This window comes from Camarhynchus parvulus, chromosome 2 (genome assembly GCF_901933205.1).
Source record: "Camarhynchus parvulus chromosome 2, STF_HiC, whole genome shotgun sequence".
NCBI lineage: Eukaryota > Metazoa > Chordata > Aves > Passeriformes > Thraupidae > Camarhynchus > Camarhynchus parvulus.
The window spans coordinates 86,499,494-86,515,467 of NC_044572.1; the positions used below are offsets into that span (position 1 = coordinate 86,499,494).

Sequence of the window (15,974 nt, forward strand, 5' to 3'; positions counted from 1 at the left end):
CAGAAGACATAGCTACTCACATCTGCATCTTTCTTACCAGTCAAAAGAGCCCTTCAGTTTTGCAAACATACAAGAAAATGAGTAGTCCTAGCTTCCTCAGCCCAGCTTTTGCCTGATCTGCCCCCATTCTTGCTGAGAAAGGATATTTCACTCTCCCTTTCTGCTTCCCTTCTTTCAAACCATTACAGAACTCCTTGCTAGGTAACTATTCCTAGCTATCAAATTCCCAGTTGGATGATTTGACAATCAGTGACAATATCAAGTGTTTTTCCCATTATAAGCAGGCTCTGCTGTATTAGCTGTGTCCTTATAATCAGATTAATCATAAAAGTATACACAATTTATGTATTCAGAAATGTTATCAGGAACACACACACACTAAACCGCCTAAAAAACCCCAACCCATTATGACATACTTCATTCAAAACATCTGTTTTCAGTGATATTAACCTAAATTAATTTAGACATTAAGATAATGTTTAAATAGATTAATACTGCTTCTCCCCAAACCCACAGATTCTCTTCTTCCATTATCAAGTCATTAGTACAGTACCTGGATAGGTTTCCTGTTTTTTGTTTACAGCGAAACAGAGATGATAATGCAGCTGCTTAAACCCTGATCCATCCTTTGACCCAAGCTTGTTAGAGAATAAAGTTGAGAATTCTGGGATGATAAGCTTAGAACCTACACTTCCCAGGATGTCAATATTGCAGCTACATTCCCCCATTATTTTATTATGTTATCCCAGAGAAGACATCTTCTGCTGCTTCATGGAAAAAACACTTATGAACTGACCAGAGAGCACTAAAAGAAACACTTATTTTCCAAATATGCATATTTTCTTTCCACAGTGCTGGTTTTTGTCAAACTTCCTGCTCACACAGAGTGAATGGACAAAGGAAAATATTAAATATATGTCAATACAATGTAATCACAATGCTGTAGCCTTTAAACCCTATCCTAGTAATATATATATATTCAGATCTGTAAATACTTTTTTTAGATTTATTTATTTTACCTGTAGATACTGGAGGTCCTTATATAAGGAAGAAGAGGAGAACTTTTAGTTAAAACATTTTGCTCTTGCAAATGAACCGAAACCTACAAAGCAACAACGTGTGCACAGAACAGCAGAGAGAGAAAATTTACAAGAAATCCTTGCTTGCAAAACATTTTGAATACCATGAGTCTACTAACCATAAAGCACATTTTTCTTTACCAAAATTCATTGTTGTTTTAACTTATGCGCAATCAAGTCACACACATGTTGCATAAGATGACCCAGGACTCATTCAGAGGATGTAGCTCTATGTGCAAGAACCAAACATGGCATCACTTGTTTCAGCCCCCAGTGCTGACACCCCTCCATAGAACTGCACTAGTAATAAAGTAACAGGCAACACAAACTACCACAAAACATAAAAACCAATTTAAGTTATACTCACTGTAATTTGAGAAGCATCCATGAATTGCAGGCCAAAGTAATCCGTTTCTACAAGGTCCAAATGATACACAATTTGGTCAAACAACTCCTGTCCCTTTGCATTTTTCTGTAACAGAAAAGAAAATGCTTTTTTAAAAACTGGCCAGTGTGGGTTTGTTTGTGTGTGTTTCAAGTTCAAATGTATGAGAAAAGATACACAAAGGAAAATAATATCAAAAGAGCAATTCTATTTATTCTGAAGAATTGCATTGACATTTTATTTTCCTCAGGAAGCAGAGTGACATGCCATTCTTGTCTGCAACTATCCCAACAGCATCAGTTTTCACTCTCAAAGCAAGCTTTCGAAGTTCATGATAATTAAAAATATACAAGAGAAAGGGAAGGGTTATGCCCTACAAGTGTCCTGAGTCAAAGAGCCATCATTTTATACCCCAGGAAGTCAGATTCTCCAGGAAAAGCCTGATTAACATACATTGCCTGAAATCTGCTGGCTATCAAGAGCAACTGCAATCATGCAGTGCCACATCAGCACTGAAGCGGCAAAATAAATTCTGGACAGCCTAAACACTCGAAGAGCACTGTGAAGAAAATTAATGGGATTTGATAATATTTCATTTATGTTGCCAATTGCCATAATATTTACAGACTTTAAATGAAGAAACGAGGGCCAAAAAAAGCTGTAAATATTACTTGGCATGCCATCTGAAACAGGCAGGCATGGAAATAAAAGTTAACAACTAAAACCCCAACTATGGCCCAGAGGTAAGGGTAGAAAACTCAGCAGATCTTAAAGGCAGGCTGCATTGGCCTGGGTACTTGTTTTGAGGTTAAGGCAAGAATTTACATACTCAATCTTCCACACTAGAAAACCAAGGCTTGAAGGTGGGCTGAAGAAAAAGGCAATAACAAACCAATTTTTCATGCAAATCCTGTTGAGTTACTTGGGGAATAAAGTTTTCAAGTTCTAGAGCAAAATCATCCCTTGGCCATAAATACATGAGACAATCATAAATCTGAGTGAGACTGAAGCTACAGCTGTACTTTACACAGGGAAGTACTGATCAGGATCCACTTTTGTGACTGCTGTCCCTCTTAGAACTTTAAGGATTTTCCTTTTTTTTTCATTTTTGAAAACTAACATATTAGGCATTTCCACTTTACCCCAAAATGTAGCAAAATTCACAGTTAAGCATTCAGTTCCTTTAGTTTGGTCTTCTGCACAAAGGCACCATCAATCATAACATGGAGAACTCCTGTCCAGGGTTCTAGGCTGTCTAAAATCAGTTTTTTCAGCAACAGACAAGATGACGAGTTACACCTCTGTTTTTCCAAGAAAGTCAAGCAAGCTCACGTACAGGAAGCAAATTTTATTTAAGTTGTACTTTTTAGGGTTTTTTAACTAACAAAACAGAAGCACAGAAATTGAATCATATCAAATTTCAAGAGCAGAATTAAAGCTCCATAAAAGCTTAACACCAACATTAAACTGTCATTGTAAGATAGTGTTTCATTATTTTGAGGGGGGCAAGAGGCTGATAATAGACATTAGTAACCAAAGTTCAACAGTCTATTAAAGGCAGCTGAGACTACAATGGCCTCTTTAAACAGTGCATTGCTAAGAAGTCATCATCTTTACTTGTACAGTAATTGTTATAAACAGAACAAAAAGTACCCAGAACATATTTTCTCATATGGAGTAAAATCAGCACTTGTTAAAGAAGCCAAACCAAAGCTCAAAAAAATTTAAACAGATCTTGCTTAAGTGAGGGAGGAGAAAACCCTCAAAAGCAATAAAGAGGAACAGCAGAACATGAAAAATTCAAAAGTAGGAAAATGCACTTGATGTCCTACTCTGCTCATGGTTGCTTGCTTTATGGCATTAACTACCAGTATATGTTTATCTTCCACTGACACACACCCAATAGAAACCAGAGAGAGCACACTCCACCTTCTGTACCCAAGCAGTAGTTAATGTTTAACATGTGTTACATGCAGAATAGCTCTGCACTGCACAGCCAGACCATAAAATGCAGTATTACATACACGGCTTACAGGAGATTGTAACATTTAACTTGTCACTAAATGAGCTTTCCCAGCAACTTGTACCCCTTAAATGATAAAGCTGCTGCAGCCAGCAAATTGCTGACCCAAAACTTTCTTTGAGATGTTGCACTACAGGGAGAGATAAAAGCTACTGACTCCTTTCCTCTACTAACAGGAAAGGATTACCTGTTCTTTATTCTGCCTCATCACTGACTGACAATCCAGCAGGTCAGATTATGGACTGATAAATTAAGGTGCACTGAATGAAATGGGTGGAATAGTCAAAATGGAAGGCTTTTTCCTTAGGCATTACATATGCATGATAGTGGTCTTGAAAGCAAAAGGTTTTGATTTTCATCATCTTTTTCTTCTCCCCTCTTCGAGACAAAACAGTAGCTAAAAGACATGTTTCCCCTTTCAAAATCTGGTACCACATAAAGACAATAAAATTATTTTGTACAGTAAAATTTTCATAGTAGATCTAATAATCTGGAATTTAATAAATCATACTCTCTCTACAGACCTTTGACTTGTGCTTATTTTCTGAAGATACAGCTAAAAAACCCCAACCATAAACTAAAAATATTTTGCAGTCACACTTTGCTAGACAGATGGTTCAGAAGTATCAGATGTAAATGGCCTGCATAACTTATATCTCACAAAATGAAGTACATGGCAACAAACAGTATGCATATACTACTATATAGAGTTGCTATTTTGTTGGTATGGAAGTTACTATAATTGGGAAGAGTGATGTAAGAAAAGTTGCAAAACCTTGTGTTGACTTGGGTGTTTTTGTTTGTGTCTGTTGGGGTTTTGGTTTTGTTGGGTTTTTTTGTCTTTGCTTTCTGTTTTGGTAGGGTTTTTTTTGGGGTTGGGAGTTTTTGTTTGGGTTTTTTTGTTTTGTTTTGAAACATCAGTTAAAGCACTGCCAGTTTCTGGTGGAGTGCTCCTTGGAACTCAGGAGAACTTGTGCGAGCACCATGAAACTTCACAGGAGGGTGGGCATGAAATGTTCAGCTTACAAACAAAACTACAGCTGCAACCTAAGGCATAACTGAATTAGCATGAGGTAGGCACTTGATGAAACACAAAGACTCAATTACACTTGCAGACTGGGAACCTCCCTGATAATGAGCAATCACCGAGAGAAAAGAAAAAAAAAGTTTCTCATGTCAGTCGTCCCTGCTCCACCTAACAGTTATGAGAGTTTTGTCCACTGTTTCATTAAAGCCATTCTCAAATAAACCCCCATATCACCTTCCTTGGGATCATGAATCACATTCAGAGAGAATTCTTATGTTAAATGAGGACTCACTGCACATCCTACAAGGACTCCAATTGGGATGGGTATAAAGCACCTTGCACAACAACAGTGACAGCTGCATGGCCCACATTTCAAGGAGGCTACATTTTCAGCTGCCAGAGAGTTCCCAGTCTCAGGGAATCTATGGAAATTCTTGTCAGCTAAAACATGACAAAACAAAGATTAACTTCCCTAATTAGAAACTCTTCAGGACTTGACATGGAAATAGGAAGAGATTTTAATGTGCTTCTGGTAGACATGAAGTAAAGAGAACATTGATCAGCCAGGGACATTTTACACCAACTGGCCCTGTCTAAACAAGCTGATTAGTGTTGATCTTAGCTATTCCAGAGCTCTTTGAAAGGTTTTTGCCAAAGGGCATGGAAAGTGGACATACATGCCAGAAAAGTCCCATTTTAGTGCAGATACAGTGCAAAGATGCCATTGATCACTCTCAGAGCACAGACAAGCAGAGCTGGGGAGCTTCTGCCCACACTTTCCCTAAACCCAAGTGCAGTTACTTGAACCCAAGTGGAGAGGCTGAAATTCTTGAGTCTTATTAGAGAGCTCAGACTACAGGGCTCCAAACAAACTATTTACAGATTTCAGAAATAGTTGAAGCACTGCTTGGGAAAACAACCTGTCAAATAGGCCAAGAGGTACATGAAATAGTCTGCCAGCTGACAAAATGACAACCAAAATTAAGGAAAATAAGCTATCACCAAGAGAAAAGTCAAAGCCAATTAGCTTTCCAACCAAAGCCAATGCATCTCAAACTGAATAGTGAGTAGGAACAGCGATGGGTAGGTAGGGCAGGCTTAGTTTCTGTTTTGAAAGAAAGCACAAGATTATGTATTCTGCAATATGTTAAATAGTTTTTCAGTGTGGGCTGCTATGGTCTGATGGTCAGTCACTCCAGGTCTGAGTTTCTAGTAAATTCTAAAAGGCACCTTTGGAGCTAGCAAGTCTCACCTCCACAGGCCTGATACTGCCCTGCTCTGATGGCACCAGCATTTCCTCTCCTTGGCACCTCCTGAAAACAACAGTAGCTCAATATGTTCTGCTCTGTCCTCTTACACCTGTTAGTGTTAACCTGAACTGTTATTAACTCAATTTTCAAACCTAAAGCTCATTTTCAAGCTCAAGGCTTTAGCTGTTGGCCATGCTGCTTAGCAGTGAGAATTCATTTTGCCTTTTAGCAGTCACTGGCAGTGCTGTCTCCAAGTGTCTCAGACAGGCTAAACATGCATAAAAGCCATCTGTGCTCCTAATTAGCCTTGACTCCTGGTGCTCACTTATCATCTGTCCTTTAACTTGCTTTCTTCTGGATAGTCAAGCCCTCAGTTGCTCAAACACACTCAGCTGTACTGAAAGCCACCAGCAGTTCCATAATTTTAAGCACAAAAATGCAACTGTTGTACATTCTTATAAATCCAGGGTATCGAACAGCTTCAGCCCAAGTACATGTTGGAGGCCATGGCTGGGCTTGCAAAAGCTGCACTGAAAACCACGTTATCCATCCCAGTACTGCTGCTGCAGGCAGTATTGTCAAAGTCAGCCACTTGTGTTCAAATTCCAATGTGCAAGCTGCCATCCAGAGAGGACACTCTGGCAGAGGGCACACTGCAAACCAGCCATGACCTGGGTGCCTCTCCCATCCTCCTCTGGTGGCCTAATGAGCACATTCGGAAAAGTGGGGAAAGAATTGCATTTTTTGTGCTTGAAATCATGCAAATACTACTTTATTTTAATAAAATCAATGCTAACTGAAGAAAAGCAAGTTATTTACTAGCACCTCATACTTCCATGAGGCTGGCTAACTTGCTCAAGCTGCAATGAAGCTCTCAGGTTATTTTCTTACCAGCCAACCATTGACTTAAATTTTCATTACTGGCTACAAGCTCACTTGAAAATGTGACACTGTTCAAATAACCATTAAACCTCTCACCCTGTCATGGCAATAACACCAGTACTGCTTCAAAGCCTGCTACTGCATGCAAATGATGTTTAAATGTAGCACAGAGCACAGAAACAAGCAGCTTTGCTGAACATGCCCAGAAGAAAATGCAAGTGATGACGCATGTGAACTTTTATCTGAAGGAGAACAAAACTCATTTTAGTTCCTTTGAGAAGTTAGCTAAGAACAAGAGTCAAAATCCCCTTAACTTCCCCCTGCATAAAACCTCAAACCAGCAAAAAATGCCAAATCCATACACACACCACTAAGCCCTCAGTCCTTCATCAGCAGGCAAAAACATCCCATTAATGGTATTTACTTATTAGAACCTTGAAAGAACAAACATTTTGCTCCCAGTCATTTCTGTCAAGGTCCCAAACTAAAAATTGCTATTTCCTGAGCAGAAGCAGCTTAGAAGCAAAGCTAAAGAACCCCTTGAAAAATGACAAAACACCAAACCAAAAAGAACCCCAAATTCCCAGAAATAATAAACCAAACCAACAAACCAAGCTGTTTCCTTCAAATTACACTCCAAGCCTATGATAAAAGTCTCAAAAGCTAGGACTGTCACAAGTCACATCCCATCAAGGGGATGGAGGGAACCTCAGATAAGCACACAACCACTTCAGAATATTCTCTCTGTGGGCAGATTGGCCAACAGTGCAAGCCAGCTGGGTTCCTGCAACCAAGATGCCAATGAGAATTTGTAGACAGTCATTAAGGAAAAGAAATCCCCTAACACTGGGTATAGTAAATCCCACTATTGCTGCACAGCAGCATTTCTTAACAGCAGCCAGACTTTCATCTCTCCACCAGCTGCTGACAAGAAGAATCAGCGTTCACTGGAGGAGAAGCCTGAACAAGGACAAATAAATAGATCACCATATTTTATATGTACCAAGTCTCTACATAAACCCAAATGGCACTGGGCTTCTAGTCAGATCACAGTACATTTACCATGCTAGTGTGACACTGGAAAAGTCTCTTGCACTGGCTTATGCTTTCTTCCTGTTATGTAAGAGCCGTCACTTGTCAATAAGAAAATAAAACAAGCAAATTAAAAAATGGCCCAAGAACAAAGAAGTAACAATAAAAACAAAGAAAGAAAGCAAAGAAAACCAGGAAACCCAAACTACTAAGAACTAGGGGTGGGGAAGGATAATACACTATTTTCAAGCTTTCCAATAGGAGGAAAGAAAAGATTTTTCATTATTCATAAAGTACAAACTCATTAGGATGAATCAAAGATTGAATTGGCAGCACAACATTATAGAGAATATAGAGACAGAAGAGCAGAGAGGGAATTACCTCAGATGCAAACAATCTCCAAAGAGTCCAAAGCCATGCCAGGAATCGCTCACTGGAGAGATTCCTACATACAGTAACACAAACATAAAGCAGATCCAGGAAAGTCAGGTGAGATTTGAAGGGAGAGTATAGCGTTTCCTTTGCCACTTCAAACATCCCTGCTTCCAGTCACTTCCTTCCCCACCTCTCAATCACATTCTGTCTCTTCGTCAATTGGACAAGTTAACCAAACTTACAAAGTGATCTGAACAATGCCAACTTTTTCTGAAACCTATTTGTGCATGGTTGTTTTCAGAATAGGCACTTTCACTAGCTGCATTTTACAGTACAGCCCTTCAAAAACTGATGGTAGTAGCATATCCAGAGGCTCAGAAGCCTGTTTTGCTGCTGAAAAAAGGAGCAAGAAACTACATGTCTCAAGACCTACATTATCTGGAAGGGATAATTTCACCACTTGCTTAGTTTTTTTCAGAGTAGATGGGGCTGTCCCAGGCTGGACACAGCTGGTTTCAGTCATCTCCACAGCAGATCCAGTGACCACTGGAGGGGGTGGTACAGAAGCCAGGAGTGAAGGAGTGGATTTGAGTCAGGGAATGAATCAGCTTTATCTTGACCCATAAGCCTTTTAATTCCCATTTTTCCCCTGTATTTTCTACCCCCATCCTGCAGACTGAATGAGAGGCTGGGGAGGAGCCTGGCTGATGCCTAAGGCTAACCCACTGCAGTGGGGAAACCCTTATGCAGGGCAATTTCACATTTCCATCACTCATCTAAAGGGCATGCTGCCTTTGAAAAGCCTTTAATCTCTCCAAAAGTCACATGAAGGGCAGGCAGGTACTGCCATGGTAGGTGCCCTATATGCGCAATTACTACTGTCAACATTATTACCAGCAGTGACATTTTTATTTTATTAGACTCAGAGGAGGGTGAGGTTCTGCTCATTGTCCCTATCGCCTACATGTACTACTGGCAACACAGACCTTTTCCCAAGAGAAAAGCACTCTCAGCACTTCCAAATGGGATCCTCAGGCAACAGATAAAAGCAACCATCAGCCACAGAACAAAGCAGTAAAAAAAAAAAATATCCTTACTTGCAACTTTATGTTCTGGAAGTCAGTCTGGACTCCTGTTATTTCAGGAACAGACAGGTTACCCCATCACAATTATACATTCAGAGGCATAATTAAACAAAGGGTTACTTGTACGTAAAGAAGATTCTTTTTCACCCCTAGAATGCCAGCTCCCCCTCCTGACCCACTTGAAATATTACATGCCCCTCAAACAAAGTGGTGGAAACACGAAGTAGCTAGGGCAAGGAAAACAAAAACCTATGCTGAGACTCCTTAACCTACATGATTTCACTCAAAATAAAATTTACAGTTCTGCATTCCCAGAGGAAGAGGTGTTGTTTGATAAAGCTAAGCTACTGGCATTGAAGTGGAAGCCACCTCTTTGAGGTGATACCATCAAACACAACTCAGTGTTATGCTTTAGGCTGCCCTTGCCCATTGCCCTCCTGCACAAATCACAGTGGGATAGAGGTGCCATTTTTCTGGAGAGCTAGAGAAAATTCTAGGTCATGAATTTAAACTGTATTTGAGAAATAACATGGAACACTGGCATAAGATGACATTAAAAAGAACAATGAGAAATAGGCAAGTGCTATCAGAAGAGCTCCTGGGAGAGTTTAGCAAAGACTCTGCACTTTCTTATGCTAATGCAGTACCAAAGTTTCAAATGACACCTTTGCTTTCTTATACACCTGCATTTGAATGCTCCAGGAGTAGAAATAGTTTTAAAAAGATGCAATTGTACAAACAGAATTTTTCCATATAGACACATCCTTCATATACAATTCACATGTATGGGTGCCTGACTCAACTATTTCCAATTTTTTTAAATAGGACACATTTATGACTGCCTACAGTAAAGCAGTTTACCTGTAAGGCTCTACTGGCAACCTGGCTTCAGCATAAATGTAGCTCAGACCAGCAGTAATGGCCAGTCAGACACACAAGCAACACAAGTAGTTGTATTTGACATAAATTAAGGCTGCAGGGCTCCCACTCTCCCAGGCAGACAAGTCACAGGTTCTGTTCCTGACTCCCACCCAGGAGGTTTTTCAGGGCAGCTGAATGCCTTGTAAAGAACTGGCTACAGGGGGAAGTTACATCAGTTAAACATCAGCCCTAATTCAAGCTAACAGCGCTTTCAAACCCCCTCCCCACACAAACAACCACACAGCAGAGCCTGGCGTGGGCCTGGTAGCCAAAAGCTGCTTCCTGACGCTGGTATCCGGGCAAGGGGAGGCCACAAAGCTGTGCTGAGGCTGGAAGGCAAAACCTAGGACAGCTGCTCTAGGAACTGGTATCTTACATAATGCCTTAAAGATTGTCACTTTTGGGTGCATAGAACAGAACCCCCACCAACAAGTGCTGACCTGTAAAAGCAAAAAGGTGCAGATTCCTTTAGTACTATCACATCATGTATGCTGCATGAATTTACTTTTATGTCTGGATAAAACAAAAAGTTCCTTAGAACCACTCCTCCAGCATAAACTTGCACACTGTTAATGCTCACATAATTCACAGTCAATTATTTCTATGTCTTTTTTAAAACTTAAATAACATCTACTATTTGTGGCACGTTTCATAGCACAAAATTAATTCCACATGCATGCTAGCATTAGAATTAATTACCTATATTAATTACCCTATAATGTGCTAAACCTTCCATATAAATCGTATTTATTATTAATCACCCCTGACAGTTACAGCCAGTAAAAGAAGTTCAAAGATGTGAAACAGAAGCAGTGACCAAAAAGGGAGTTTGGAACTTGAGTTGGAACTTGAGGATGAAGCTCTAATGTGGTCTTTTCCTCAGAACCTCTATGGATTTAAAAATGAAAAGAAATTCTTTTTGATGTTGTTTATTCAGACAGCCAATTGACTTCAGTACTTGTCACTCTTTGTTCTTTCATACACTAAGGTATAGTCTTTTCCAAAGAGTCAACCCCAATTATTTGCTTCTCTCTGAAGACACCCAAAAATCCAGAGATTCAGCAAAATCAGTAAACTCTCTTAAACTGCAGGTTTATAATCAGCAGATTTAAAAACAGAGGAAGACCAGGGAAGTTTGCCAGTAGAAGTATTTCATTTAGTGGACAGCCAAGAAGACAATTATTTTTAAACACAAACATGATTAGACAAGTATATGCAATTAAAGACAATCACTACAAATTACATTTACTTTCAAGAAAGACAATATGCGAGATGAAAAGCCACGTGGTTCTTATTCAAAAAACTTCATCAGAACCACTATAAAAAAGAATAAACAGCAATTCAAGTTAATAGAAAACACCTCTCAGACCATGCTACTGCTCACTTAAAACCAATGGCAGAGCTAGATTTATTATAACAAAGTTTAGCACTCTAATCTTCTCACTGCTGCCAAAGAATTACATGACAAGATAAATTCTCATCATAGTATAGTATTTAACTTCTTGCTGTCTTATAAATATTCAGATCTGAAGGACAAGTGAACGCCTTATTGTACTGAAATAGGCATGGCAGCACAACGTTCTGTTTATCCTCATTCTAAAAGATGAGCAAGGACTCATGTCTAGGCGTTTTTACTGAATAAACTTAGAAGTTCTGAGCGTTAATATAAGGAGCAGAAACACTGGGTTTTAGCCAAAAATGATTTGTTGATATTTCATGCCAACCAACAGATCATCCAATTGAGTTAGGTAAGAGGCTGAGAAGATAAAAGCTCTCATTATAAACAGAACCTCTGACCCCAGAGTCAGTATGCAGAAAAGAACAGTATTCATCAGAATCTGGAAAAGTGATGTTTTTGAAGAAGTGAGAAAAGAAGAACCACTAATCTGCACAAGTGTCAGGCTTCTTTCCTGTCAGGTTCCCTGCATGCTGCAGTTTTTGCTGCCTGCTTGGAGGGAGTGTTGTGTGCCAGCATTTCCTCTGGATGTAGTTTAAACGACAGACTTCAGAAATTTTAAGGCAAAAATACAGATGAAAACACATGATCAAAGGTCCATGTACATACATTCCAGAGAATATAGACGGACTTGCAATAGCTAGAAAGCTGCCCCACATATGGCTTGATTTGAAAATCCATTTGGAGCAAGCTGCAGCTTTTAGTAGTTTGCAGGAAGGTTTGAGTTTTGTCCTTTGCTTTCAGGGTCGGCTACCCTGCCTGCTCCATGCCATGAAATGAATTCTGGACATTTGCACGGCAAGGGGAAATAAAACAGAATCAAAAAAACCCTCATGGAAACTAAATCCAAGCAGCATAAAGGAGTAAAAAAATATAGTATCAGCTGGCTTATTATACATGTGTATTAACATCTCAATAAGAGCTTGCATGTTTAATTCAGACCACCAGACAAACACAGGGAAACTTTGCTATTGCTGTAGCGTCTGCCAGAGATTCAGCAGAACTCATTAAACTGGTGACACTCCCAGGGCACTGTGGCAGGCTAATGGGGCATTCCTTGTGGCTGCTTCTTTTCACCTGGGCTTTTTACCTCAACACAAGTTTTGCTCCGCTTGACAACTTTTGCAAATTTTTTCTCTTAGAGTCTGACTCTCAAGATAGATCACACCTGATACTCCAAATTGGCCAGTCACAAATGGCTGAATTGCTACCACCTCAGTTCTTTAAAATAACAACTTAACTTTTTAAGTGAAACTTCTTAATTTTTTCTTTATTTCAGGGGAAAAAATGTCACTAAGGCCTTATAGTTTGAATACATCAAAGTCCATATCCAAAAGTCACTGCTACACAGAATAGATTTTAGTTGGAGGGATAATGAACTACTTAAAAATGAAGCCACTCTTTGATGGTTCCAGCAAAGACTGTACCACCAGTTCTTTGCAGACAGTAACAAAAACCTTCATTTATAAAGCCAACAAAATTGGTAGCAGTCCCTCTGTCTCAGGAGAATTTTATTTCACAATGAAAGTGAACGCAAGAGCAGAGAACTCCCACAAACTTGCAATACTTCAATTAAATATCCAACAGAACTTAAACTATCAGCATTAATACTAAACACTCTGACAGTCTGAAAAGTCATTAAGTCACTGGAGGATCATATTTTGCTGCCCTAATTCTGTTTTCTACCACTAATCACAGACTCATAGCATACCAGGTTGGAAGGGACCTCAAGGGTCATCTGGTCCAACCTTCCTTGGCAAAAGCACATTCTAGCCAAGATGGCCCAGTACTCTGTCCAGGTCAATCTTAAAAGTGTCCAGTGCTGGGGAATCCATCACCATCCTGGAGACATTATTAATATGAACAATGTTTCTCATTACCAGACTTACAGACTTGGACAGAGTCAAAAGCAAACTCAGGTTCTTCTGTTGGAGCAAAGTTCTGCAAGCCAAACTCTGGCTGTAGGGACAGCTTCGCTGCCTGACAGCTTTTAGATGACACCAGCAACTCCGATGACTTCAAAGTCATATATATGTAGCCAGCAGAGCCTATAATTGCAACCAAATACAACACGACACTGCTGATGCAGGAAGAACAAGTGTCAACTCACTTGTTCAGCTGTGCTGATTCTGAAAGAGACAGCATGTCGCGAAGTTTATTCAGGCTGAGCAACAAAGCACATATGACTGTTGATACAGCCAGAGTCTGTAGACTAAGAGAGACTAGTCTTTCATCTCCCTGTATTGAAAATACCATATGTTGGGGGAAAACAAACAATTTAGATTAAGAGAGTGATAAGCTGAATGCTCACTCACCAATCACACACACTGAAGATCTTTAATTACGCCTTTTCAACATCTTGGATGGGAGACCAACAAAAGTTGTTTATCTCAATTGTTGTTGGTTTTCAGCATGGTATCCCACAACATCCCAACATCCACACTGGGGCACTACAGTCTACATAGGTCGATTATCGACTGGTCTCAAAGGGAAGTGGGTAGTGCTGTGAACACTACCTGGAGACATGCTGTAATGGGAATTCCCTTAGGCATCCATCCTGGAACCTATCCTGCTCAACACCTGAATCTGCCATATGAAAAAAGAGATGGAACACATCACTTTTCAGAGGACACCAAGCTGGGGTGTGCAGGTGACCCGTGTGAAGGCAGTAGCCAGGGACACTGCCAAGCCAGAGATCAGGGAAGAGCTACAATAGTGTTACAAGGCTGGGTCATATATCCTATCAGGTTGACAGAAGTACAGAAAGATCACTGTTGTGATGGCAAAACATATTCAACTTGAAGAAGATTAACTTATCTTATTGCTAATTAATAACAGCAGGACAGTGAGACATAAAACCAGAACTAAACAAACTTTCCCCCCCACTTTCTTCCCAGGCTCAACTTCACCCCTGACTCTTCTACCTCCTCCCTGAGTGGGTCTGGGGAAAATGGGTAGTGTCTCTTCACTGCTGCTTCCTCCTCTTCCATTGCTCCTTCCTTCCTCTGTTTCAGTAGAGGATCCAACTCCATGGGATACACTCCTTCACTGACTTTTCCAGAGTGCAATCTTCTCACAGTCTATAGGTCTTCAGGACTGGCTCCAGCATTCCATAGAGCAGAGTCTTTCAGAACAGACTGCTCCAGCATGTCCTCCAGCCTGCTCCAGCATGGGCTCCTCTCTCCATAGGGGCACAGTCTCCTTTGGACATACATCTGCTCCTGCTTTGGGTCCTCCATGGGCTGAAGGTGGACCTCTGCTCCCCCCGTGGGCCTCCATGGGCTGCAAGAGGGCCATGGGGCTGCCTCAGCCTGCTCTTCACCACAGGCTGCAGGGAATTTGTGCTCTGGTGCCTGAAGCACCTCCTGTCCCCCCTTCTCCAGTGACCTTGGTGTCTGCAGGGCTGTTTCTTTCACAGTTTTCTTGCTCCTCTCACAGCTGCTGTGCAGGGCTTTTTTCCCCTTCTTAAATGTATTTGATATCACAGAGGTGCTCCAACATTGCTGATGGACGCAGATTTAGCCAAGATGGAGCCAAGTGGCAACTCCATCTTGAAGCTTGCTGGAACTGGCTCCATCTGACATGAGGCCAGCTTCTGAATCTTCTCACAGAAGCCATCCCTGCAGCCTCCCTGCTACCAAACCCTGCCACACAAATCCACACATGTATGCAAACATACATATGTTTATGCCCTTTTGCAGACTCCACTGTCTTGACCTTGGTATGCACACTTCTCATACATCACATACAGATTACTGGGCCATCAGTAAGAAATTCAAAATAGCCAGGGCTCCAGGGGGAGGGTAGACAGTCCTGCTGTACTAGCTCAAGGCAAGGTTATCTTAGATCTGCCATACTCATCCTTTACTGAAAGGCAATACTCTCTCTACTGACAATATCACTGAACTCACGTCCTCAACAAAACTCTTTCAGTCTCTGAGAACTAGGCTGTCTCCTTTGTTTGTCTCTCTCATCTTCCCTCCCCACTCCCAACTTTCAGAGGAGGAAATGATTCCACGCTTGTTATTCAATAACTCTGGGCATTGAATTAGAAGCCAACCTTTTAACAGATGTAATATATTTACTGATACAAACACAGTTGACCAACAAAATACAGCTTATTGATGTGAGAGCACTCTCTTTTCTGTTCAGATATTCCACACAAAGGGAAGTGCCAAGACTCCATGGGCCACAGGGACTCAGTGGGGAGTGCACATCCGCCTGCAAGCAACACCAAATGCTTTCCAGCTTCATTTTCACAACATCCAGGGACTGTGAAATCTCATGTGTTGGAAACCATCCTTCTTCAGCCTGAGCTACTCTCTCACTCCCAGTGAATTCATTTTCCCCAGTGAATCATGAAGATGCAAAATTTACAAACTACAATATGACAAATATTTAACAGTTTGAAACATTTTTAAAGCCTTATGTTATTTTAAATGTAAACATAGGTTTAGAT

General features: G+C 40.6%; 1 protein-coding gene across 2 annotated transcripts in view; it reads right to left on the reverse strand.

Moving 5' to 3' along the window:
* EPB41L4B (erythrocyte membrane protein band 4.1 like 4B) overlaps positions 1-15,974 on the reverse strand; it is a 164,714-nt gene that overhangs the window by 111,525 nt on the left and 37,215 nt on the right. For both annotated transcript variants that reach the window (XM_030943783.1, XM_030943782.1), the window contains exon 2: positions 1,447-1,551. In XM_030943783.1, the coding sequence (XP_030799643.1) occupies positions 1,447-1,551 (105 nt within the window). The remainder of the gene's footprint in view (positions 1-1,446; positions 1,552-15,974) is intronic.